The sequence below is a fragment of the Hemicordylus capensis genome, chromosome 5 (assembly GCF_027244095.1).
Source record: "Hemicordylus capensis ecotype Gifberg chromosome 5, rHemCap1.1.pri, whole genome shotgun sequence".
Lineage (NCBI taxonomy): Eukaryota > Metazoa > Chordata > Lepidosauria > Squamata > Cordylidae > Hemicordylus > Hemicordylus capensis.
In genome coordinates this window covers 185,763,182-185,790,987 of record NC_069661.1, presented here as the reverse complement: position 1 = coordinate 185,790,987, position 27,806 = coordinate 185,763,182, and the positions used below count along the sequence as shown (strand labels likewise).

General features: G+C 41.7%; 2 protein-coding genes and 1 non-coding gene across 3 annotated transcripts; all 3 read left to right on the top strand.

Annotated features, from left to right (window-relative positions):
• The first annotated feature begins 1,507 nt into the window (after window positions 1-1,507).
• On the top strand, window positions 1,508-7,765 carry RPL18A (ribosomal protein L18a). The gene is made up of 5 exons (XM_053254721.1): window positions 1,508-1,655; window positions 2,738-2,917; window positions 5,046-5,175; window positions 6,446-6,555; window positions 7,619-7,765. The coding sequence occupies exons 1-5, from the start codon at window positions 1,638-1,640 to the stop codon at window positions 7,709-7,711; spliced, it is 531 nt and encodes a 176-aa protein (XP_053110696.1). The 5' UTR covers window positions 1,508-1,637; the 3' UTR covers window positions 7,712-7,765.
• LOC128328597 (small nucleolar RNA SNORA68) lies at window positions 6,238-6,366 on the top strand. Its single transcript, XR_008309323.1, has one exon. It is a non-coding gene; the product is annotated as a small nucleolar RNA SNORA68 (small nucleolar RNA).
• A 2,009-nt stretch (window positions 7,766-9,774) lies between the features above and the next one.
• On the top strand, window positions 9,775-27,229 carry KICS2 (KICSTOR subunit 2). The gene is made up of 3 exons (XM_053258371.1): window positions 9,775-10,128; window positions 13,063-13,351; window positions 24,384-27,229. Exons 1-3 carry the CDS (start codon window positions 9,894-9,896, stop codon window positions 25,198-25,200), a joined length of 1,341 nt encoding a protein of 446 aa, XP_053114346.1. The 5' UTR covers window positions 9,775-9,893; the 3' UTR covers window positions 25,201-27,229.
• The last annotated feature ends 577 nt before the right edge of the window (window positions 27,230-27,806 follow it).

The window sequence follows — 27,806 nt, the reverse complement described above, 5'->3', positions numbered from 1 at the left end:
ATTCACCCTTCTAAGGGAATATCCTGGGAGTAAAGTGGAAAACTCTCCCCTTACAAGCAAGAGGGAGCGATCTTAGGCCTTCAAAGATATGATTAGGCAGCAGTGTTCTCTTTAATTTTGTCCACCTGTGTACAGAATGAGTTTTGTTCTGAGCAGCAGTATCAAGGCCGTGTGCGTGCACATACATTCAGACTGGGACCTTCCTGATTCAACCTGAGTGGGATCTAAAATTAACATTGAACATAAAAAAACTTGTGAGCACGTGCATGTGCGTACGCTTTAGAGGGAATACTACTAGGCAGTGATGAGGAGTGACACTCAATAACAAGGATTTATTAAAAGAATATGATGGCAAGGATAAATGCAAAAGCTTTCAGCAAACCTGGCCTCCTTTCAAACACACCCCCCCCCCGCCGGGAATTACAATAAAGTTACAACACAGAGCCAAACATTTGGACAAAAATAATTCCCTGACTCATCTGACTAAACTGGTCCCTATTCTTCCTAGGTAAGGAACTCCCAGTGCATTCCCAGCCAAGACTGGTGGACTCCCTTTCCCCTCAGCAGCATCTGCCTCTGTGGCTTTCTAAGAGGCCTCCGGGGAAGAATGGGCTCCACACCGCACTGCAGAACAGAAACTCTTCCAACTCCTTTATAGGCTGTTGTCCAGTAAACCTTGCCCCTCACTCTGGATTGGTCCTTTAGTTTTGATTTTCCCAGGTTTTCTTCCTTATTCTGAAAGGTACAATCTCCAAGCAGGTGCGCTGAGACCAGTCCTCTCCTAAAGCCTTACAAATGCCAGTGCACGACAAAGAAAATAGCTAAAGTGATAGGCTCATCTATAAAGGCTATTATTGTGAAGATTCATTTATTCCTACAGCAGAAGAGGAACAAGAAGTTCTGGTAAGAGCTAATCTGCTTACTTTCCTTTCACTAACCCTACAACTGAACTAAATTTGGTCCAAATCGGTCAGGCGGTTCACAAGCTAGGCCTCTTGCACCTCAAACCTTCACATGTCCACCATCTTGAATGGGGTGTCCCTATCTGTCCCTACAGCTGTAGCAAATTTGGTTCAAACTGGTTAGGTGGTTCACAAGTTAGTCCACTTGTGCCTCAAATGTTTATGCATCTGCCATTGTGAATCAGGGTGGATCACATCATCATCACAAACGTCACCATTGAGGTGTCCCTACAAGTGTACAAATCCAATTTGGTTCATATTGGTCCAGACATTGCGAAGTCGGTGGGGTTGGGCGCACACACACTGAGCTAAAAACCAGAATGCAGGACATGTAATGCCCTCAAACCTGAAAAGCGATGCATCACTTATACCTTCAGAGTACCGTAATACACCTTTAAAAATAAACCATTTACGTTCACGTTTCCCGCTCCCGCTTCCTTCCTTAGCCTCACGTCCGTTACGTAAAGTACGTACGTTTCGGTGGGCGGAAAATGGCCAATAGAAACGCTGCTTTAAAATACTGACAGTTTTTCTACCCAGTCGGATGCACCCCCTTAAGCCAATGGGCAATGGCAGCTCTTCCACGAAGGCGGTACATTGTGTCGGGGGCGGCGACGTACGGGTATTACGCTTACCGCTCTTCCTTTTCTGGGTGGCCGCGAGAGAAGCAGCACCATGAAGGCTTCGGGCACTGTAAGCGCTGCTCGCGTGGACCTCCGGGTGTCTCGTGCGAGCGTAAAAGGGTTCTAGCTGCGTAAAAGCCGGGAGGGGTAGTGGATGTTGGCGTTGTATGGAGGGATCTTTCGAGGGCGGGAGGTGGGGGTGACTCTCAATTCTTCCATCGTGCCACAAGTAAGCGCCCAATATGGCCGCCCTGCCGCCGCTAACTCCTTGCAGCGTGGAGCCTTCCGGAGGTGGGCCTTGGCCGAAGTGGTTTAGTCTCCTCCAGAGCGTTCTCCTTTACTGTTTCTTGGCTGTGCTGTCTTGTCGGCTCGAAAAAGGAGGGAGAGGGGAAATCCGGGTTTAGTCCTTTTGTAGGCCCTTCCCACCAAACCTTCAAGTCCTTTCTATCGAATTTCTTTTTAGGTGGGCAGCTATAACTAAAATGTATTATCTGGCCCTGCCTCTCTCACAGCCACTCAGAAATACATAAATAAAATCAGTGTTGTGTCAGCATAGTGAAAACATTTAAAGAATTAATGTTTAAGTATTCAAAGCATTTAATATACATTAGTTCTTAAAACTATAGGGTGGGCCAGTTGTATTATTTTCCTAAACACACCCCTTTGAAGAGTGGGGAAAGGAGTGATGTTGACTTAATGTTTTATCTAAAGTGGCTTAGTGACTGAGGTGAAAGTTGAACCAGAAGCCATGGTATATGCCTGTCTGTGTATACACAAAAGCCTTTCCCCCTAACTCACAGTAGAACTATGTGCTATCTTCAAAGCAAATGTTTCTCCAATTGCACTTTTTCTCCTATTTTGGTGTCTGGACAAAATATATAAAAATTATGGAAGCAAGGTTATGCTTAAGTGTAGGGTTAACTTCCCACAGGCTCACATAGGGGTGCATGCAGATTAGAGAAATCAATATGGCTACTTTATTAGAGTATATCTTCATCTTGATGTTACTTTAATAGATTGTCTTAAATGATAGTCACATGCTTATACTCCTGTCTTGCTAGTTTAATCTTAATCATAATGGTAGCAAAATTGTACACATTCTAAATATAGAATGGATTTTCTCACTTTCTTTCTCCCTGGTTTTTTTTTAAGCTGAGAGAGTACAAAGTTGTTGGAAGATGCCTCCCAACTTCTAAGTGTCCAACACCGCCTCTCTATCGTATGCGCATCTTCGCTCCTAATCATGTTGTTGCAAAGTCCCGTTTCTGGTACTTTGTTTCTCAGCTGAAGAAGATGAAGAAATCTTCTGGGGAAATTGTGTACTGTGGACAGGTATGATGTGAACACAAATAACTGCATTTTGATAACATTTTTATTCTGTAGTTCAAGCAACTGATTGATTATTCATACCCAAAGTTTGCATATGTAGATCATGTATTTGTTGTGGTGGTTTTATCTCCTAGCTTCCAAAAGTGCTGTTAAGATTCCCCCTTAAGAAAAACAAAACTCAAGTATTATTTCTATCCTGCTCCACATTATATTTAGTGTGGCTCTAGTTGAATGAACTGTTTCAATGCTTTGCACATCCTTATATGGTTTGAGAAGAGATTGAATTGGGGCAAGGGTAGAGACAAATATACCTCTTTGTTCCCAATCTTAAACATATTTAAATATAAGTAACATAAGTAGAGCCAGCGTGGTGTAGTGGTTAGAGTGCTGGACTAGGACCGGGGAGACCCGAGTTCAAATCCCCATTCAGCCATGATACTTGCTGGGTGACTCTGGGCCAGTCACTTCTCTCTTAGCCCAACCTACTTCACAGGGTTGTTGTGAAAGAGAAACTCAAGTATGTAGTACACCGCTCTGGGCTCCTTGGAGGAAGAGCAGGATATAAATAAAAATAATAATAATAATAACAACAACAACAACTTTGTTTTAATGGATGTTGTATAGGATGATACAATTCCCAGCAAACTAGAGAGCTCTGAAATTTAAGAGAAAAGTTGAGAGATGAGGTCCTTCCAAGTTGGAAACAAACTGATTGGGATAGGAAGGTAGAAGAGAAATATTTTTCTCAGAATATTAGAACGTTCGTTTGCTGTTAACTTGTCTAAAGTCATTTATGGTAGTTGCTGCCACAGCCACATCTTGTGGTGAACTTAATAAATTAGTTATAGATGGTGTTAGTTTTACTTTCTCTTGTCTTTTTGATCCTGCCAATACATACTATTGGGAAAATAGGTCAAACAGCTGTGGGACAGGATAATGACAGAGATGCTTTCTGTCCAGAGGCAACATTTTGAGAGCCAGATGCTGGAAATGACCATCAATTTCATGCTCTTATTGTGAGCTAGTAGAGGCATCTGGCTGTCCATTACTGTTGAAAGGGAAGGGTGCCAGTCAAAATCACTGTTCCCTATAATGGGTTTCCAGATGTTGACAACAACTCCCAGCATCCCTAGCTGCAATGGCCTTTGGCTGGGGATTATGGGAGTTGTAGTAATCAACATCTGGGAATCACTATTAGAGAGAACACTGGTCTAACAGGACCTTGGCTTGTTCTAGCAAGGACACTTGTACTAAGTTCTTATGTACCTGCTTGTTTGTGAAGTGGGAAGGAAGGGTGACTTTCACAAGCCCTGCACTTTGTACCCAGTGTTCCCTCTGACAGGGATTTACAGATGTTGTTGACTCGAAGCCAGCGTGGTACAGTGATTAGAGTGCTGGACTAGGATGACCCGAGTTCAAATCCCCATTCAGCCATGATACTTGTTGGGTGACTCTGGGACAGTCACTTCTCTCTCAGCCTAACCTACTTCACAGGGTTGTTGTGAGAAGAAACTTAAGTATGTAGTACACCAGTCTGGGCTCCTTGGAGGAAGAGTATGGTATAAATGTAAAAATAAACTCCCATAATCCCCAGCCAAAGGCCATTGCAGCTAGGGCTTTTGGGAGTTGTAGTCAACAACATCTGGGAATCCCTGTTAGAGGGAACGCTAATTGTACCTCTCAAAAATATGTACCTGAGGGTCCAGCAATCCTCAGGAGCATATTTTCAGGATGCACAGAGGACTCGGAGTGAAGGGCGGATCAGCAAAAATCACACTTCCTGTGTTTTGTGTCCAGGCATTAGTCTGGATGTCAGCTGCTGTTTCCATAACTATCCAGTCTCATTAGGATTCTTGGGAAGAAGTGATGGTGTTCTATATTTGCTTTTACCCGCAGAGTGAAAAAATGAGGAAATAATTGTTAAGTTTTTTAAACTTCAGGAAAAATAGTATAATTGTATACAGCATTTTAACAGTTACTTTGTTTTACAAACATAAGAAAAACATGTGTCATGCATTTAACAGCTATTGAGTTGTTTAATTCTGATAAATTGGTTCCAATTTTACTTGCAGCGTAAATTACTGATGGTCAGTAACTTACTATTCTGATAGCGATATTTCTGTCTCCTTAGGTTTATGAGAAGACTCCGCTGAAGGTGAAAAACTTTGGTATCTGGCTACGTTATGATTCTCGTAGTGGAACTCACAACATGTACAGGGAGTACAGGGATTTGACAACTGCTGGAGCTGTTACACAGTGCTGTAAGGAGACTGGACTTTCCTTTTGATACTGCTGTGCAAAAACGTTATGAGTACAATACATGACTTGTGTTTGACTTGACAAGCCTCTTATTAGTGATGTCACATTGTAGTTTGTTGCAGCCCTTATTTCTGTGGCCAAGAGTTATGGTTAAATTGCAGATTAGAAATAACTACTTATGGTTTATCTCTCTCCACCCCCCCTCATGTGAGCATTGGGGGAGCTCCAACATTTCCTCCTTGAGCACGACAGTTGCTGCTCTTGACTCTCATATAAAAATCTGGCTAATCGTAGCAGGTGAATCTACGTCTTATTTAGGAGGAAGGATTATAAATTCTAAACTTATTCAAATCTTGTAGAATATGCATATGTGTCTATACAGATTATTTTATCAAAAGAGTTTTTATTAAACTACCACTTTGTGCTCTGATCATAAAGTCTGTTGGGCTGAAGCAGCTTATAATAGTCTAGACTGGGGTAGGCAACCTTAGTGCTCCAGGTTGTTGAACTACAATTTCCATCATCCCCAGCCACTATAAATCGAGTTGTTGTTTAATAGCAGCTGGAGAGCCAAGTTTGCCTAACCTATTGTGTTTTACAATGTGGTGTTGAAAGGTCCCTTTTGTAAGGAAAATAAGAATCAGAAGTAGTAAGATTGATTTGTCCTGGCTTGGGTTACAAAAGCTTAATATGGCCTAAACCTTAAATGCTTGTAGAATAGCTCAAGGCCAGGATAGCTGAATGTAATATAAAAATAATTGTGAAATCTTTTCACTATTGAGATTTAACAATAATAAATGGTATCTCGTATAATAAAGCAAGATACCTTGTACCATCATGCATACCTCATTCAGAAAGAACCACAAACGTTCATACAAGAAACACTTGTGTGCCATTGAATTACTATGTTGGTCAAAAAGGCCTCATGTACTATTCATAAATGTTTAAAAATGACTTATGATTCAGATTTTCATTGTGTGTTTTAGCTATCCTTTGGTAGATACTGCTTGAACAGAGTGGGCATAACACAATAGGCATAGATTGTAATTAGTTCTGATAATTCAATTGCATACAAACCCAAAGAGCATTGTTCATAATGAAATGTTCTTGTCGTGTGTGCAAATATTAACTGTACCTTGTCGCCTTTCAAAAGCTGAAGTGTTTTTGAAAGTGAAATTTAAGGTCCTACAACTCAGATTATTTTCAGTGTATTGATACCAAGTTGTGTCTACTTTTCATTAAAATAGTATATGATTCTCTGACATATTGTAGATCGCGATATGGGTGCCCGTCATAGGGCCCGTGCTCACTCAATTCAGATCATGAAAGTTGAAGAGATTGCTGCTAGCAAGTGCCGCAGACCAGCCGTCAAGCAGTTCCATGTAAGTAGAGCAATATTATATATATACTTGGCATCCCCACAAAATTGATGGGATAATCGTAATGCCAGGGGTGTCAGTAAAATAAACTGGTTTCAGTGGATGAAGAAATGCACACTGTTTCGCTTATTAATATTTTGGGGAGACACACACCCCAGGAGAATATTGAGAAGTAACCTCCTTTAATATCTGATATATATTAGGTTCCACGGGCCCAATCTCAAGAAACCACAATAAGACACACAACAATTTTTCAATAATGTAAAAAGCAGATCCGCTACATTATTCATTACTGGGGGAAACCCTTCTCATTTAAAAGGATATGAGCTTACAACGTCGGTTCGTAATATCTCCTTTTAAATTAAGTCGTTTTTGAAAATTAAAGGGAATGTATCCCTTCTTTGCAGTTTGAAAATATAAGTATAAAATTATAGATATTTAGTTCTCAAGTGTTCTTTAGAAAGTTTCCAAGTTCTATATTTCTTTCCATTTATTTCAATATGTGCGCCTCTTCACTTACACTTTAAAATATCTATATAATTGCTATTATGTATTAACACAGCTTTTTTTTAACCAACCCAGTGTCTTATTGAGCAGAAAGTCATCAAGACACCCGCTCATCACCATTGTATAACCTTGATGCCAGTGCTCCATATTTATTAAAACGAACATGTTTTTCCAGAATTTAAAATGCTGTGATGTACTTTAATAGTATTGAATAACTGTTACTGGCGGGGTGGGTGGGTGGATTTGTGTATCTGTAAAGTGTTATGATAGAGGGCCTGTTGTGTCTGATATTTATTGGTTATTTAAAGATGCATACTTGAGATTATTTTACATGAGTGACATTTTGTAGCCCATTTGGGATGTTCCTTGTATATAGATGACAGGTTGGTATAAAGGTGTTTTCCTCTTGTTGCTATTCCTATCTGATGTTAGTTCTTTTTAATTACATACATTATTACACTCATGTAGTAAAGACTGATTATTGAAAATATAATAGTCCCAACTTAAGTTTTGCAGGTTTGCTTATAATGAAAGCTTACCAATACTTGTTTTTTTACAGGATTCCAAAATTAAGTTCCCTCTGCCACACAGAGTTCTGCGTTGCCAGCATAAGCCTCGCTTCACCACCAAGAGACCAAACACGTTCTTCTAAATACAGACTTTGGTCATGTGCTCTGGGTTTCAATAAAGTTCTTTTTGAACAATATATTGTCTTTGTTCACTTGGAGACATAAATACCCAGCTTTGCAAATGCAAAGGGACAATTGCACACATCCTGCCATGTTCTCCTGAGTCCTGCTTCTTCCCTTCACCGCCCCATATATTGCTCTTTCCCCTTGAGTACTATATTCCCATCCTGGAGGTAGGAAACATTACTTCTTGTGCTGCTTTGTACTTTTTAGTGTGTTGCACATTTTATTTATCTTTTGGTACACAGCCTTCATAATGCTCTCCCTGTATTAAACAGGATAGCATTGCAGTTTTCCTTCATTAGATGAAAAAGAGCAATGTAATTTGGAAGATTCCAATTGAACAGCCATTGGAAAGCTGTTGGTAAAACTCTTTGGTCTTGGAGTGCTTAGATCTTGGAGTGCCAGGAGCCCCTGGTGGCGCAGTGGTAAAACTGCCGCCCTGTAACCAGAAGGTTACAAGTTCGATCCTGACCAGGGGCTCAAGGTTGACTCAGCCTTCCATCCTTCCGAGGTCGGTAAAATGAGTACCCAGAATGTTGGGGGCAATATGCTAAATCATTGTAAACCGCTTAGAGAGCTCCGGCTATAGAGCGGTATATAAATGTAAGTGCTATTGCTATTGCTATTGCTAGACACAAGGAGGAAATTGATTTCAGAAATCAATGTATGGAACTGTTCCCTAACTGGACAAAAGAAAAGTGCCAATGTCCCATGACCAGCTTTCAGGACAGTTAAAGCAGGGTTGTCTTCTGAAGGCATTATCTTTAGGTTTTACGTCACTGAATGAACAAGGAACAGGACTATGCATTGCTTTTGGAAGCCAGCCCTCTAAAATGGGGAGACACTGGTTTCTAAGGCAGTCCATTAAGCTGGTTTTTCCCTTTCCGACAAATGGAAAGGACAGGCCTACGTGCAGTATCCTTGGGCCTGATCCAGCAAGGCTTTTCTTAGTTCTTAAAAGAGAACTCTTAAAAGAGCTAGGAAACTCTTTAAGGCTATGAGAAAGGGTGGGGCTTCCTCTGGCTATCATGGTGCTTTTGTTTCTGGTTATTATTCTATGGCAAATGTAGCTTGTTCAGCACTTCAGTTAATACATTGAGTCAGGCAGGTGCCTGTAGCTGGCATGCAATGTCTATGTGATGATCATATTATGCACATCACTTTAACAGTGGAGCAAATGGGTTTTTAAAACATTTTTAGCCAGCTGTTTGCACATGAGCTGAACATGTAAACATATTTTCAGCTGAGCAAGTAAACGTGGGTTTGGAAACTACTGCTTAGGGCCAATGCTAAACTGTTGCTAATGCAACATGCATTGCTGTTTGCAGCCCTGGAAGAAAGCTTGTAACTAAGCAAAGTAAGGAAAATAGCAGTTGAGATCAGCCTACGTGAGATTCAGTGTGTTCAAGCAAAGATATTCGGGTCTAGATGAGGCAAATTGACAATTTAGTGCAAGTGGGAGACTTGTCACTGAATTCCTTATACAAAAATGTGTCCTGTACATGGAAAATGAACGTGTGAATGCTTGGAATGAAACTCCCTACATGTAGCTTTCTATATGCAAGAGCTTTTTTTTTTAATGTATAGAGGGATTTTAACTCTCTGCTTCCAGCCGTAATCTGAAATGGTTAAGTCCAGAAACAGGTTTGTGTCATCTGTCAATAAGTATGCGAGTTGTGCACATAAAATTGCTCTTTTTTTTTTTGGACGATCCTCTCATACTTCACAAAGTTTGTGAAGCAAACGGATAATCAGAAAAACAGTTTAGTCCTGGCCCGCCGGACTCGGAAGAGATCTTTTCGGGCTTGGTCTTTCTGCCTTAGCTGAAGTGAACACGGAAGCCTCACTGTTCATCCCTCCACCCCTCTCAACGCCGGCGGTAAGATCCAACCAATAGGATTCGCTTCTCTGCTTCCATTTCTCAGTACAAGCCCGCCCAAGTTAGCTTGTCGCTCGTCCCATTTCCGTCCCGCCTTCCTCTTATCTGATAGGTTAGGTGGAACGGAGGCAACCCTGTCTTTGCTCCGCATTGGCTTCTGGGTGAGAAGGGGCGGGGCAGCAGCGGGCAGCTCTTTCCCTCTCCCTCTCTCACCCTCACCCAGCGCTGTGCGAGCCGAGGGGAAGGCGGCGGGCTGCGCGCGTATGGGGGAGTCGATCCCGCTGGGCGCGCCGGTGCCGGTGGAGCAGGCGGTGCTGGAGACCTTCTTCTTCCACTTGGGCATCTTCTCCTACGACAAGGCCAAGGACAATGTGGAGAAGGAGCGCGAGGCGAACAAGAGCGCGGGGGCCAGCTGGCTGGCGCTGCTGGCGGGGCTGGCCCACCTGGCCGCGGCCGAGAAGGCCTATCACAGCATGACCTTCCTGGGCCAGAAACTAGGTACCCTCCGCTGGGCCGCTTCCGCCCCCCTTCCCTGCTCCCTTCAGTGCTTTGGGCTCTCTCCCTGGCAGTAAAGGGGCTGGCTTGCCCCTTGGAGTCCGTGTGCTCCCCACTCACTGTCGGCAGGGCAGGGCAAGGGCAGAGGCGAGCGAAGAAGAGCTCTTGCTTGACTCCCTGGCTGGCTGGCACGTGGAGGCTGAGCTTCAGCCCCAGAGCCTATTTCCCGTGTCAGTTCACAGCCTTCCAACGCACAGTGCAGAGTACCTCTGAGTATGTGCAGAGTGACTTCTCATTTTCTTTCCCCCCCCAACCTGCCACCGCCATTCACTCCGGTAGATCTTGGATTAGGGAGGGGTAGTAGGTGCGGTACACAGCTTTGAAATCCAGCACACTTTCTTTTCTCACAGGAATATGGAAAGCTGCCATATACCGAGTCAGACCATTGGTCTGTCTAGCTCAGAATTGTCTTCACAGACTGGCAGCGGCTTCTCCAAGCTTGCAGGCAGGAATCTCTTTCAGCCCTATCTTGGAGAAGCCAGGGAGGGAACCTTCTGCTCTTCCCACTGTGGCTCCATTCCCTGAGTGCTCTCTCATCTTAATTTCTTACAGTGCTCACACTTCTCATCTGCCATTCATATGCAACCAGGGTGGACCTTGCTTAGCTAAGGGGACAAGTCATGTTTGCTACCAGAAGAATAGCTTCTCCTCTGCCCTTTTCCTGAAAGTAAAATAAACCAAAGGGTATATTTGCTGATGAGGTGTATGTGTCACATGGTAAAGTCATTCTTGACTTCCAAGGTTGTTGATCACAAGCAGTACATTCTCTCACATTTCTTGCTGATCACCTCAAGTTAGTTAACTATTCCTGATTAAAACGAATCAAAGCTGAGTAGTAGTGGCCAGCAATGGTATTATTTGGAGTAATGAATTTTAAAAAAATATAAACCTAAGCCATTTGTTGTGCAATAGTCTAAGATAAAATCTTTTTGTGTCGATAGATTACATTGCTTGTCCTGAGGGCTGGAGGTCTTAGGGAAAGCTAATTGATAGTAACCACCTTGGACGCTAGGGTGGCAATTAAGATTGTACTCCTGGATGCTTAACTGAATGTAAATCCCACCGAATTCAGTGAAATGTATGTCTGAGTAAATGTACTTAGGATTGTGCTGTGACTGCAGTTTGCCAATTAAAATACTTGGAAACCTGAGTGGTGAATAGGAACATAGGAAACTGCCATATAGTGAGTCAGACCATTGGTCTGTCTAGCTCAGAATTGTCTTCACAGACTGGCAGCGGCTTCTCCAAGGTTGCAGGCAGGAATCTCTTTCAGCCCTGTAGTTTGTTGGTTCAATAAAAAAATCTTGCCCTATAAAATCTTCTCCTATCTTGGAGAAGCCAGGGAGGGAACTTGGAACTTGGAAGGGAACTTGGAACCATCTGCTCTTCCCAGAGCAGCTCCATCCCCTGAGGGGAATTTCTTCCAGTGCTCGCACTTCTAGTCTCCCATTCATATGCAATCAGGCTGGACTCTGCTTAGCTAAGGGGACAAGTCATGCTTGCTACCACTAGACCAGCTCTCCTCTCGATGAGCCCTTTGTGGCATGTGGCATGTGATAAAGTGTCAAAACTTTAGGCCATTTAATGTGTTAAGTGTAAACTTTACTCTTTATTCTAAGCTTCCCCCCCCCGCCCCATTCTAAAATTAAAGCATCAAATAATATAAATTGTATGCTTAGCATCAGATTACTTAACTCTGCTACCTTCCCTTAATGGTTCTTGTAAATCCCTTGAGGTGTGATGTTGGGGGAAATACATGCTTATGCTTTCCTTATTTTAAATAATTTAAAATGTAGTTGTTTGTGTGCTTTAATGGACTAATGAGCAGGTCTTCAAATGTCTATGGCTATTCTCATTGGATTTGGATTTGCTGTCAGGATGTTGGTATATGCATGACTGTACAGTTCACGTTTCAGTGCTACTTTAGAAATTTAAAGTGTTTCATGTTCTGTTTGGTCATAAAGTGCATCTAGAAGTCTAACGTTATTAATAGCAACAAGGGTTATTAACATTTCATAGTGGCATGGTCGTCTCAAGCCTCCAGAGAGGAGGTTGCTTCTAGGTTACAAATGTTCTTACTGGTATAGCTAAAAAAGAACTTCGTAATCTTGAATAATATTTTTGAAAAGGTGGGACAGACAGTGGAGTGATGTGGAAGATTATCCGTATTGAAAACCTAATTAATTAGGCCATCAGTTAATTGGAAGCGCATAAATGCCTATTATGCAATAGTGAAATATCGATATATATAATTGTGCAAGCAGTTGCCAGATAGCGGCGGGGACGGGTGGGTGCAGGGAAAGAAACTGCTGCCCAGGTGAATGGCCGATCAGGCAGTGGAGAGGGTGGTGCAGCCTCCCTCTCTGGCCCACCAGCTGGCCAAATGTAAGCATGGCCTGAACTGGGGCCAAATGTGGAGAACAGCTGAGCAGGCAGCGGAGAGGGCGGCGGAGCTTCCTTCTCTGGGGCTGCCTGCCAGCCAAATGGCAGGTGCAGAGAGGCTTCATTCGGCCACAGTATGGCAGGGGAGGGCAAAAGGGGTAGCAGCAGTGTGTGTGTGGGGGGGAAGAAAGTGGTGGCGGCAGCCGGAAGGGGGGGTGGGGAAGAAAGAGGCGGGCGGCCAGGTGGGGGAAGAAAGCGGTGGCTGGCCAGAGAGAGAAAAACATTGGAGGGGTGAAGAGGAAGGGGGAGGGCTGAGAATGAGGGAGAACTAGAGGCGCTGATGCTCTGCATCCAGGCCAGCTAGTATGCTTTAAAAGTGCAGTGTACTTCAGAATAGGTAATGGCCAATGAACTAAAGACAATTTGGATGCATATTATTGGTCTATATGTCTTCCACTCATTGGTTTGAGTAACACACTCTTTTTCAACAAACAGGTGGGCAGTCATTCTTCAGCCGAAAGGACTCTATCCGGACCATATACACATCTCTGCATAATGAACTGAAGAAAGTGGTGGCAACAGGACGTAATGCCCTGGGAGGAACAGCCCCTCACCTCGAAGAACTGCTTTCTCACCTGTCTGAGCAGCTCTGTTTTTTTGTTCAGGCTCGGATGGAAATTGCTGACTTCTATGAAAAAATGTACAGCCTTAGCACCCAAAAGTTTATCAACTCGGAGGAACTTGTAAACATCTTGGAATCCATCCTAAAGAAATATAGCTCAAGGTCAGTCTGTGTGCTATGAATGCTATGGTTGTCTCTGCTTCAGCAGAAGAACTGAAAAACCGTGTAGGTGGGATCCTTTCAGAGCAATGGCTGTTTCAGAATCTACAGTCCGTCAGATTCTATATGTTAGGTTTTAGTCCACATAATTACAGAAAATGGCTTAATGTCTGTGAATAGCTTCTGAAATTAAAGGTTGGGTGTTTTTTTTTAGTATTTCTAAGGGCTAGACATTTGAACTTAAATATGGCACTGCTCCCTGTCTTCTTATTACCACGTGAATTGTTCTTCTTGTCATTTTACTTATCTTCTTCATTTTAAAAAATGGAACCAGAAAAACTTATATGAAACCAGCAGATTTACACATTTGCCTGATTATTTAATATACTGTCAGATTTGGGGCCAGCACAAAGTTGAGTAGCATCTAGACTCTCTACAAAATCTATACATAAAGAAATATTTATGCACCGTGTATAGTTATCTATTCCAAAACTATCACACACACCATATGAAATAGTACTACATGAAAACGCTATGCCAAAATTTATAGCAAAGTTACAATTCAGTAAATCTATTCAAATCAATTAAAATTTGCAATTGACCAAATATATAAATTTTAAAACATTTATAAAAGTGTTAAAACATTTATATATTTGGTCAGTTGCAAATTTTAATTGATTTGAATAGATTTACTGAATTGTAATTTTGGTATAAATTCTGGCATAATGTTTTCATGTAGTACTATTTTGTGTGTGTGTGTGTGAGTTTTGGAATAGATAACTATACACGGTGCATATATATTTCTTTATGTATATGGTCTGTTTTCATGGGCCGTGTAGCCTCTATTATTTTACTCCCTACAAAATCTAAGCACCTCTTACTAACATGGGTAGAAGGTAGGGCTGTGCACACGCATTGGGCACTTCCAGTTTGATGCTGACCGGTGCTGCAAGGAGGCATGTAGCAGCCCCGTGCCAGTGGTTTTGGTGGCAGTGCCGGCGGGGGTCGGGGCTTGAGGGCACCCTCCCTACTCCTTAAAGGTAAACCCCCACCTCCGAACCGGTTCATGCACATCCCTAGTAGAAGGCATTCCTAATGTTTGTTTTCATTAAGCAGCATAACACCAGGAGATCTCTAACCTTTTCAGTTTACTATTTTAAGAGACTCAAAAATCAGTGGGTCATCCAGGATGTTGTGATAACAAAGTGTTAGTTCTGTTGTTAATTTTCATCAGCAGATGTCATGTTTATTTTAAGGGTGGCATTTTCCTAGGTTATTGTAAACACCCTGTCTATTTTAGCAGTGCTCTGCTGAACTCTCTCCAGATGTGTTAGTGATGCAGATCCTCAGGTGTTCTTGGCATACAACTGTCAACTAACTTTGCCTAGGATATCTATTTTTCAGTTAAAGTAACTTGACAAATTCCATGCAGGATTTGAAAGGACAGTCATGAGACGAGAAGTGTAAGTATGAGGTTATACAGTGCAACATTCTACAAGAGATGGCATAACATATTTACCTTCTCTGATTCCACATACACCTTCATTGGCTGACATCCAGACTAAGTTCATGGCTAATTGGCCCCATTGATTTCAGTGGGGCTGTTCATGAGTAATTTAGTCTGGCTATCAACCATTATTTTTGCTATTTGGGACTATGAGAAGTCCGTGTGTCCTCCCAGCAGCCGTGTTGGGTTTCCCAGCATGCACAGCACTCCCTCCCCAAACTCCTGAACATCATTGAGCTGTCCAGCTGCCTCCGTGCCAGTGCTGGTCAGCCAGTTAAAAGGCCGCCGCCACCACCAATGCACTACCCGAGGCACTTGCCCTGTGCTCTGGTGCCCCCTGCTGGTGGGGGCCAGGAATCCAGATGTCAGAATTTCCGACTTGCACAGGCCTAGTATTTATATAATTAAACAATCAGAAATATATTTAAAGTTCCTCAAGTATTACATATGCAGTTATCCGTATCTGAACTAACAAGTCTTTTGTTTCTGAAAAATAACAAAAGTTGTACTCAGTGGGCTTCTCGTTTCTTATTTCTGGTAATCGTTTATTAGATGTGTGTGTGCATGTACATATATGCATGCGTGCACACACAGTCTGACTTTGGACTTTGTGTACCCAAGAAAACTGCCAAAGATGGTTCAGTCCATAAGCCTAATCCTGGCCAATGGTTTTCCAATAGGAGAGTTTTTCCACATTTTCTAGGACAATAATGAACTTTTCCAGGATTTTTTATGTTTTTGGTAGTCTAGTCGTGATCTGGACCCTACCTGTGAAAATGGCATGTTTCTATCTTTCATGGTTTGGACTGTAAATTTCATGTCCATGAGAGAGTGAGGCCCAAGCAACTTTAGATGGATAGGCAGTTCTCAACTAGCATGACTAAACGGAACTCAGCACAGAGCTATGCAACTGGGGCTAGCTTAGTTCAGTGGCTTCAGTTGTATACAGGTTGCAATCTGATACGCAACTGAGAAGGGGCAAAACCTGCTTCCAGCTCCATACACTGGGGAGGTGGTTGTAACTCAGTGGTAGTACAGATTCTGTGTATGCAGAAGGTTCCAGGTTCAATCCTTGGCAGCTCTAAGTAGGACTGGGAAAGACCCCTGTCTGAACTCCTGGAGAGAGACTGCCATAAGATCGTAACAGGAGGCAGGGTTTATGACAAAGGAGGCAGTCTCTTAAATAGCTTGGACCTAAGCCGTTAAGGGCTTTGGTCCAGGCAATAACAGAACACCTCCTTTGTCATAAACCCTGCCACCTGTTACGATCTTCTGGAGAGGTCCAGTTACAGTTGCCTCCCGTGACCGGGCTTTGGAATATGCTCCCTACTGAAATGAGCATCTCCTTCTGTTTGTTTTCAAGAAGAACCACAAGACTCTCCTGTTTTCGCAGGCTTTTAATTAGAATTAATTTAAATAATTTTAAAGTCTTGTTTTAGTATCTATTTTATTCTTTTTTTGTCATGTATTTTAATTTGTAACTTTTAAATATTTTAAATTTTGTACACCGCCTAGAGTTCTACATATCAGGTGGTATAGAAATATGATAAATAAATAAAGTCAGTATAGACAATACAGATGAACCAGTAGACTGACTCCATATAAGACAGTTTCATTTGTATACCAATGGTGTTTCTAAATGCATACTTTCACTTCCTCCAATATATAAATGGCTGCCATTCACCCATATCAGGAAAATAAAATGTTTGGAATAACCTCATGATGCCACCAAAAATCTGCCCATCATCTCTGATGTTGGATGACCAAGCTTGTATTGACAGTGATCCATGAGGTCAAAGAGCTTGTCAGAGCTCATTTGGGGCAGGGTCCAGACAATCATCTAAAACAACCTTAGATGATTACGAATAAGGCCCAGAGAGCTGCAGGCTCATGCACTCTCTACCTTCTCTTATTCTCTGGTGTCAAGGGATGAGATTGAAACCTCTTTGTAAACTAAACACAGCTTCACGTGTTTAAAATATGGTTTGTTCAAATGCATCAGGATCTAACTGTGGTTTTAGATTCTAGATTATAAACTAACCACAGCTTCCAGAGTTTGGACAACATACAGAGATGTGCTTAGTTTAAAGTGGAAAGCAGAAGTGTTCAGTCTCTTGCATGGAGAAGGAGAAGAGGAGTGCACAAACCTGTGGCATCTTCCAGGATCTTCTGTTTTCCCATGGCACATCTGAAACCATGGTTTATTTTAGATGATTATCTGAACCCACCTTCTATGTTACTCTTCCCCGTTATGAAGGCAACTGCAGGGAAAGAGTGGTGTCTCCAATTCCTCTCTCTTCCAGCCTACATGACCCTTCTGGTTTTAGGGGAGGAGTGAAGCAGCCACACTTTCTTCTCAGGTTCTGGAAGCTGCAGTTGCTTTGGGGAAGCAAGAGGCAGACTTGTCCTTAAAATACAAGCCTGGCTCCCTCCTTGGCCTCAGCAACAGCTTCAGTGATAAAGGGAAGATGCTGCCCATCATTGAGGGCTTTGCCTTTTTTTGTGGGTAGAAGAAAGGACAGTGCTGGGGCTGTTCCTCTACCTGGGAAGTGGGGGTTGTGATTGAAATGCTTCATTCCTTCCCTTCGATCATTTAAATAGCCCTTTGGACTTTGGGATTATTTAAAAGAAATATGATTTCATGTTTGTACCTCTTGATTGTCAGTGTCAGGAGTAGTGCACTTCTTATAGAAAGCGGGAGCTGTGGAAATAAATTTAGAATGACGTCTGTGATGGGTTTAATTAGAATGGCTGTTTCTCTCAACTTCCTACTTTTTCAAGCAGTGCAGTGGGCCAGCATACCAAGTATTCCTGTCAAGTACTGTAACCTTGGGTTGATGGCATAATTTGTCTTTAGGGCACTACTAGTTTGATTACATTTCTGCTACTGTAGTTTAATTGGCTTTCACCTTAAATGTATTCATACATTTATGAGCCAGCGTGGTGTAGTGGTTAGAGTGCTGGACTAGGACTGGGGAGACCCGAGTTCAAATCCCTTCTCTCACTTCTCTCTCAGCCTAACCTACTTCACAAGATTGTGGTGAGGAGAAACTTAAGTATGTAGAACACCGCTCTGGGCTCCTTGGAGAAGAGTGGGATATAAAATGTAAAAATAATAATAATAAAAAATAATATTTCACAGGCCTCAAAAAGCTTTCTGTGGTTGTGGGCCAGTCATCCTTTCCAGGTGAGCTTTAACATTCAGCCGCCTCCTCTCTGTTGGCCCCTCAGTTGGAACAGTAGACTTGAAAGATTACAGCTGGCTTCAAATCTCTGGTTTGTGCAAGATTTTAACACTCCTTTTCTCAAAATATTTCACCTTGTGTGGAGCTTCAAAGATGGGAAGCGGCCCATGTATCTCTCTCTGTGTTTTCTTTCTGCTCAGTGTCTTCTCCAGGCTTTGGGTGGGAAGATGTAGTGAAAAACATTTATGCCAGAAGCGCCGCATGAGGGAAATGAAGACCTGTCCTTTCTCCAAGTTCTCAATGCACGTCATAGAACCTGGAGGAAGGGCTTGGGTCTTGTTTTTATTAGTGTGCTCCTTTTGCAAATGGCAGAAGACAAGTGCAACTCTGTCCAGAACAGATTGAAATACCATTGCCAAACCAGCCTCTGTCTCACCTGGATTTAGTTTTAGCTTGTTTGCCCAAATCCAGTCCATCAATTATTTTAGACATGAAATCAGGATATCAACCAATTTTCCTGCTGAGGATGGGACAGATATATTAAAGTAGGTGTCATATGCATATTGCTGACACCCAATACCAAACCCACAGATGTTCATGTTTATGTTGAAAAGCAGAAATGCATTACTGTTCCATTTTTAAATTTCAGATCTTGTTCAAATCAGCATGCCTGCACAGATTCTCAGTTCTCTGTTCATGTCCTTCCCCCCTTAAGAGATACAGTGTGAAAGACTGCACATTAAGATTGCTGTTTGCACTGTGATTTAATCAATTTATATGCACGTTAAATCACAAAAGGAAGCTCATCAAGCTTTTATTTTGGTCTTACTTTAGTTCATGTTCATACATGTTGTGCAAGGAAAGCAAAGTCAATCCACACAATGGCAAAATGGAATTGGGGAGACCTGGATGTTTGTAATCACAATAGTAAGTGGCTGACATAACACACAGCTTCCCATGTGCATTTACTGCACTGTGGGCACTGTTGTGTCTTCCTAATGGCAGTTCAGATTGGCAAAAAGCAACACGAGTCTTGGCAAAGCCAGGAGGAAAGGGGAGAACTTACTTCCCTGGAGTCCTCTGCATTTCATAGAGGACTTGAGGAATGATCTCTTGCTGTTGACAACATGAGACAGGACTTGTTGGCAGTGTTCCTTTTAATTTTTTTCATCTATGTGGAGAATGTGATTTGTTCTGTGCGGCAGTATCATGGCATGTGTGTGCACATACATTTGGCCTTCCTGATTCATCCTGAGTGGAATCTAAAGTTAGCTGAGTGTACATCAAGAAACTTGTTTGTGCACGCACATGTGCACACCTTAGAGAGGACACTGCTTGTAGGGCCTGCTCATTCTGTTTAGTGTGATTATCTGCTCTTGTTAATAAGCTGCTTTGTGATGTGTACCCTAAGAGACATCAAGCCTTCCCACCTCCCAAATGTGAGCATCCTCTTTCCAGTAACTGATAATTAAATAACTTGAGATGTACACTTAGCTACTAGAAAATCCAGTAAATCCTGGTTTTATGTTCTTAACAGAGTGGAAGTAAGTATTCTATACAATATTTCCTCCTTGGGAGAGGAGAGCTGGTCTTGTGGTAGGTAGCAAGCATGACTTGTCCCCTTAGCTAAGCAGGGTCCACTCTGGTTGCATATAAGAACAGCCCTGCTGGATCAGGCTCAAGGCCCATCTAGGCTAGCATCCTGTTTCATACAGTGGCCCACCAGATGCCACTGGCAGCCTACAGGCAGGAGTTGAGGGCATGTCCTCCCTCCTGCTGTTACTCCCCTGCAACTGGTACTCAGAGGCATCCTGGAGGTGGCCTATAGCCCTCCGACTTGTAGCCGTTGATAGACCTCTCCTCCAGGAAGTTCAAACCCCTCTTAAAGACATCCAGGTTGTTGGCTGTCACCACATCTTGTGGCAGAGAATTCCACAAGTTGATTATGTGTTGTGTGAAAAAGTACCTCCATTTGTTGGTCCTAAATTTCCTGGCAATCAATTTCATGGGATGACCCCTGGTTCTAGTGTTATGTGAGAAGGAGAAGAATTTCTCTCTATCCACTTTCTCCACTCCATGCATGATTTTATAGACCTCTATCATGTCTCCCCGCAGTCATCTTTTTAAAAACTAAATAGCCCCAGGTGTTGTAGCCTTGGTTGCCCTCTTCTGCACTTTTTCCAGTTCTACAAAGTCCTTTTTTAGATGTGGTGACCAGAATTGTACACAGTGCTCCAGGTGTGGCCACACCATAGTTTTGTATAAAGGCATTATAATATTAGCAGTTTTATTTTCAATCCCCTTGAAAAGAGGGGATGTAAGATATCCCCCTCAGGGGATGGAGCCGTTCTGGGAAGAGCAGAAGGTTCCAAGTTCCCTCCCTGGCAGCTCCAAGATAGGGCTAAGAGAGATTCCTACCTTCAACCTTGGAGAAGCCGCTGCCAGTCTGTGAAGACAATACTGAGCTAGATAGACCAATGGTCTGACTCAGTATATGGCAGCTTCCTGTTGGTTTTTTTTTTTTTTTTTAATTCTGTATTTTTTTTTAATACTACTACTAGTAGTAGTAGTATCAGCAGTATTCTTTGGATAGGTTTGCACATAAATTACTTTTGGATTGGCTTCAGAATTCCAAGGAACCAAGCAAGAAAAGATATTACAACATTTTCATGTCACATAATTATAACTTGCTCACAATACTTGCATAATTACTCAATATGCCTAGCTCATGAGCAGTCTGCCAAAACGTTCTTCGGGCCATTAGGTAAGTGCTTACGTGGCAGTTTTCTGTCAGTTGTTGTTTTTCACGGGATGTCCCAAACAAGGCTTGCATTCAGTGAAAATTCTACTTCATTTCAACTCTGTTATCTGAGAGTTTTATATGGTGTCCTAGGGGCTCATTGTCTCCAAAGAGGCCACATTATTTCAGGCACCCTAGGGGGAAGATTCCTCTCATTAGGAAAGAATCTGAGCGCTGATGTGTGCTCCGCTTGGTTTGTTCTCTCTTGTTTGGTCCCCCAATTTGCAGTGAGTAAGATGGCTGTTGACCTGTTGCTTGGAACCAGCCGGAGCTAAAGATTTTGTAATAAGGAATAGTAGGCAGGTCAAAATCAAGGCTTTATGTACTTGTTGCCAGAAATCCTGATTCTACATAAAGCCAAGTGATGTAACTTTATTGGCAGACCGTGAGTCTTCCATGTTATGCAATAGGTAGGGTATTGCATCCCTTGGACTCAGGTTATCCACTATTCAATAGTTATGTACATCTGAGGATGGATATTAGTTTCTGTATAAATACTAGCTCTTGCATTGCTGACTTAGTAGGTTGGCACAATAGAAAAAGGCGGCTCCGTTTGGGTGAAGTTCATTTATTTTTATTTATTTAACATATTTCTGTACCGCCCCAAACTTGCATCTCTGGGCAGTTTAGCCACTGCCTTGCATTGTGAACAGTGCTTCCCATGCCTCTCATTTTGTTTCCTCTGGCTGGATATACTGTTAGAGATGAACACAGGACATGCATGGGTTGTGTAGTCTTGGGACACCCAGAGTCCCAAGAACGAAGCATGTGCAGACTGAACACTTTGAAAACCTTCTGGTTGGTTTATTTTTTGCAAACATTTTGAGTAAATCAAATTTTATACAGTTTTTTAAAGTAGTGCATACCTAGGGCCAGGTGTATTTAATAATCTGTTGGTGTACATATGGTGAGTGGGATGACAAGGAGTTGTATTCAGTTTATTTAGTGAATTGTTTGCTTTATATATTTTAAAGTTCTAGTTCTGGAAGAAATAGGGGAAAGCATTTGGTTCTGTACAATACTATAGAGAGCTGTGTGAATGGAAATAGCAAACTTGAAGGTCAATGCTACTTGAAGGCTTATAGATAGGAACAGCTAATTAATATTGTTAATCTAGCTTAAAATGTTTAAGAGGAATTAAATGTGCATGAGTTAGAAATCCCTGAACACCAGCTGACATGAGGAAAATTACTCAAAGTAGTCCCATTGTGTAGCGTGGTGTAGTGGTTAGAGTGCTGGACTAGGACCGGGGAGATCAAAGTTAAAATCCCCATTCAGCCATAAAACTAGCTGGATGACTCTGGGCTAGTCACTTCTCTCTCAGCCTCACCTACTTCACAGGGTTGTTGTACGGAGAAACTTAAGTATGTACACCTCTCTGGGCTCCTTCGAAGAAGAGCGGAATATAAATGTAAAAATATTAAATAATAATAATAACAACAACAATTATCAAGGCATTGCCTAACTTGTCCTTTTGATTTCCATGGGACTGCTTTGAATAATTTTCCTCATCATGCCAGCTGGTGTTTAATAGCAACCGGTTCTGGTAAGCACACAGAACTTTAATAAACATTAGGTGGTATCCAGATCATTGTGGAAGCTCCTCCTGTGAATGGAAGGAAAGTTCTGCTCCTGCATGGATCTCTTCCACTCATACAACTCTCCTTCCATTCACAGAAGGCGCTCTCGCCAACAGTCAAGGGTCTGGGTGCTGCCCAATGTTTGTCTTGTTTCCAGATACAGCTTTTCAACAGCTATTTCACACCAGCTCACATCAGTTGCAAAGTAGGTTTTAGATTATTTAAATAAAAGCAAAAATGTGGCAGCCCACCCCATCCCCTTTTCATCTTGCTAGAACCTACTGGAGTGCCAGTGTGGTGTAGTGGTTAGAGTGCTGGACTAGGACTGGGGAGACCCGAGTTCAAATCTCCATTCAGCTATAAAAAGCAAACTGGGCGATTCTGGCCCAGTCATGTATCTCTCAGCCTAACCTACCTCGCAGGGTTGTTGTGAGGATAAACATAACCATGTACACTGCTTTGGGCTCCTTGGAGGAAGAGTGGCATATAAATGTTAAATAAATATATAACTATTTCAGGGCCTTGTCTCTTATAGTACAGAATGTAATGTGTTAAGACCCTCATCCTAATATTCAGGCTGTTGACTGACAGTGATTCTGAATTTATTTGGGTGAAAGTTACTAATTGACCCATGATAGGGGATCCATATGATAGCTAAGCTTCTGTTTCCACACCCAAATGGTCTGTTTTCCCTGGCATGTTTGGATACGTGGCGACAATAGCATGTCTTGCTCTTCATGTGCAAAATGAGCCTGTACTACTTGCTTCATACTTTGAGATGCTGTAATTTGGAAGTATACCAGTAATACTGGTATGTTGTTACTTTGATATGGAGATCATTTGAGCAGTCCATAGTAGTCAAGGCATAAACTATTCTTTCTTACTTATTTATATACAGGCAAACCTTGCTATCCACGGATCTGACATCTGCAGTTTTGCATATGCGTGGCCGGGTAGTTGACACCTGACCTTGGCATACATGGAGGGTAGATGGTTTTAAAGGAGTTAATTTCACATATCAGTGGTGTCGGGGTATATACCATTTTGATAAAAGGAGCCATTCTGTAGCTTGTTTTAAAAGAAAAAAACTTCGCCCCACACAAACCCAATTTTTTTGTGGGAAAATGGGGGGGCTTGGTACTTGGTGTGTGTATGTGTGTTTTCCTGGAGAGTGGAGCACAGTAGGGCACTTTTTTCTTTTTTCCCTTTTTGGCATGTTTTGCTGATTTTTGCCCTTTTCCCAGCCTCCAGGAACCTAACCCCACTCCCAGTTCCAGTTGCTTTAATGCCCTGTTATCGACTGTTCTGTTATCCATGGTTGTAGTGGGAAACGGAACCCTTTCGGATAGCGGGGTTCACCTGTAGTGCTTTTGAGTGTTCAGAGCACTTCACATGTATTATCCTGTTGCAATACTTATAACTAGCCTGTGAGGTAAGTAATCTCATGTTGCAGTTGATGCTGTAACTGAAAGTGAGTGGCTTGCTTAAGGCCACCTACTGAGTTCCTGACAGAGGTGAAATTCTAACGGGTGTGGGGGAGGGGGTTCCCGATTTGTAACTAAGTCTTTTAGCTGCTACTCTACACTATTGTATACAGTTATATAATACCAGGATATTTGAAATGCCAAAAGGTTTTGTGTTTGCAGAATAGTAGCATGCTCCTTGAGCTTCATAACTTTTATCTATCTATCTATCTATCTATCTATCTATCTATCTATCTATCTATCTATCTATCTAATTTCTATACCGCCTGATATGTACATCTCTAGGTGGTGTATACATCTCTAGGCGGTGTTTAGCAAGAAGATAATTGCTTAGATCTTTCCAACAAAAGTAATGTTTTTTGAAATAATAGCATTCTGTTTACATACTTTAAAACTGTAAACCCTTTAGGCTAATAACTGATTGCAATAATAATTTTGCAGCATTACTTATGTGTATTGAAATGTTCTTACTCTTGTAGATTTCATCATCCAATCCTTAGTCCTCTTGAGAGCAGTTTCCAATTAGAAGCAGATGTACTTACACATCTTTTGAAGGCTCAGGCACAAATCTCAGAATGGAAGTTCCTCCCATCCTTGGTCAACTTGCACAACGCTCACACAAAGCTGCAGACATGGGGACAGATTTTTGAGAAGCAGCGGGAAACGAAGAAACATCTTTTTGGTGGCCAGTCTCAGAAGGCTGTGCAGCCACCACACCTTTTCTTGTGGCTGATGAAACTCAAAAATATCCTTCTTGCCAAATTTAGCTTTTACTTTCATGAGGCGCTTAGTCGACAAACAACACCATCTGAAATGAAAGCATTGACTGCAAAAGCCAATCCTGATTATTTTGGGAAAATTTCCAGCTTCATCAGGAAATACGATGCTGTTAATGTTTCTTTAATCTTTGACAACCGTGGATCAGAGAGTTTTCAGGGACATGGTTACCATCACCCCCATTCCTACCGGGAAGCTCCAAAAGGCGTTGATCAGTATCCAGCAGTGGTGTCTCTGCCCAGTGATAGGCCTGTTATGCATTGGCCCAATGTAATTATGATTATGACTGACAGAGCTTCTGATCTCAATAGTTTGGAAAAAGTTGTCCATTTCTATGACGACAAAGTTCAAAGCACATACTTTTTGACTCGCCCTGAACCTCATTTTACTATTGTGGTTATTTTTGAATCTAAAAAGTCTGAAAGAGACTCTCATTTCATTTCTTTTCTCAACGAAACTTCACATTCCCTTAAGAACGCTAAAGCTTTTGCAAGCCTGAAGCCTGGATCCAAAGGATAAGAGTATTTGCCATTGTTCAATCAGTATGTTGGACTGTAAGGAAACAAACAGTAGTTTTCCAGAAATATCCATGTGTGTGTGTGGTGCCTTTTTTAAGAAAACCCATTTTAATATTAAGTATTTAATGTTGAATATTGATATTTAATAAGCATTTCTGAATGATCAGGGAATGAATGATAGTTGAGTGGGAAACCAAATATATGCACTGAAATTATCAGGATGGTGTTTTGCTCAGCTGCTGTATGTATTTTGTTAAGTTTATGACACTATGTGCCCCTTGCCTAAATGGAATATATGCACTTTATCTTTGCTAGTTGATCACTTAGAATCTTCTGGAAATCTGATTTGAAAAGAATATGGAGTGTGAACTTTTCCCCAGACCCTTTTTATTCTTCTCTGAAAGGTCATTTCAGTCATATCCACTGGAATATGTTGCAAATAATTGCAATAAATTAAATGCATAATGGACAAAATACCTTTGTTTGTAGGCTTTAATTTAATTTGAAAAGTAGTCAAACTGTGGTCTAGAGTTTTCTAATTACTCGATCCCATTCTTCGACATTCATCAATTTCATAAATGTCAACAATTGTAGAAACTAATGCATAGAAAAGTTAGAATTGTATCTGGAAAGATTGTGGGAACATTCAGAAATTCAAAACATGCTAGAGAGAGACCGAATTGCTGCTGCTAGTAGTAGAATAGGGTCAATGAAATGTGGGTGAAAAATGGGGCAACAGTTAGGATTGAGAACCTTTAAAACATTAGTAAGCATTGATTTCTTAAAGTCATAGATATGGTGTCAACACCTTATGGTATTCACAAAATAGAAATAAAAAGTCCTGCTAGAGCAGGTCACAAGTCTCTCTACTTCAGCATCCTGTTTCCTACAGTGGCTAACCAGATGCTTCTCGGAAGCTTGCAAGCAGGGCATGAAGATTGTTTGCTCCCCAGCAGCTGGGGCATACTGCTGAATATAAAGCTATCATGTAGCCATCGTAGCTAATAGTTATTGATAGGTCTATCTTCTAGTTCAGTGGTTCCCAAATTGGGGTCTTCCAGATGTTGCTGAACTACAACTCCCAGCATCTCCAGCCACAATAAATTGTAGCTGGGGATGCTGGGAGTTGTAGTTCAGCAACATCTGGAGGACTCCAGATTTGGAATCACTGTTCTAGGAATTTGTGCGATTCCACTTGGAGCCTTCTAAGCCAATGGCCATTGTATTGTCAAGGTCTTAAAAAGATCCCTTGCTATACAGCTCTTCACTTAGTTGTTTCTGCTATGTTCACCCATGTGTATAAGCATTAGTGGTGCATATAATGATGGAATCAAACTGTGATACTGGATTCTATGTCACTTGGCACTGAAGCACATTATTGTACCTAATGTAGCAGAGTATTAAAAAAAAAAGTCATGTGAATGATTTGTAACCAGTGCATAATTTGGGGGGTCTACTTTTTGAAAGCAAGAAGTCTTATGAGATTGCCATATTTGTGTGTGTCCCTCCAATAAGTGTTGTGTTTTCAGTCTGATACAAACCAAATTTACATTACATGGAAAAGGGTCCTATGAGATCCTGATGAGAGTGCTTTTCTTTTGATACAACATCTTGAAACAAGATTGCAGCCACTCAAACTATTAGCACCACCCATTTAGAACCCATATGTATACAGCCCAATTCAAACCAAATTTATGGAATGGTTGCAGCAATTAGGAGGAAGTGTCCAGATTGTGATGGTATCTTAGCTGTTGCTGGAGCATTTCAAGACAGTAAATTCTCTAGAGTTTGCCCTAGATTTCTACTTATGCTAGTCTTGCCATTGTACAATATTGTATCAATACATAATGGATAAGAGTATAGCCTATTGCTTGTTTTTCTTTCCCTCCACCACAAAAAACAAAAACGTACAAAATATGAATGTTTTACTGCTTGGGGAAATAAAATGAAAAAAATAAAGACAGCATTTCTAGGGAAATAACTGTGTAAGTGATATCCTGGCATCTGTCAATAAATTACTGTGACACTCATGCAACTATAGTTCTTACAGCACCCTAAACTGCAAATAGCTGCAATATATCATAGTTGAATGTTGGGATAATTTGATTCAATAATTCTATATCTTGAAACAGAAGCATTTCCTTAAAGGAAGGTAGCAGTATCCTGCACAGCAAATTAGACACAATTGTGCTGCATTTGTTGCTTGATAAATGGATTGTCTGGAAGGGCTCTTGGGGACCTGGGATATAGTGCCGCTCTAAATGGCGAGGAAGTATGTACGGTTTAAGTGTTGTGGTGAGAATTAAGACTTGGTGGTTATTCAGTCACAGCATCTGTTCAACTTTCTTCTTCCTTGAGTGAAGAGGAGAGTGTAGCTATGCATTTGGCACTGATTGATGGTGATAGCAGGCTGTGCAAAATCAACGTCTATTGCATAAGCACTAACTGGAATTAAACAAATTAATCATTAAAGTGGTAGCATTCTCATCCTTCATTTAAAAGGGACGTTTAAGGTTTCAGATTAACAGTAAATACAGCAGCATTCTCACCCTTGTTTGTCAGGAAGGACTCCTATTTGGTTTTATAATAAGGTAGTTTGATGGCTGG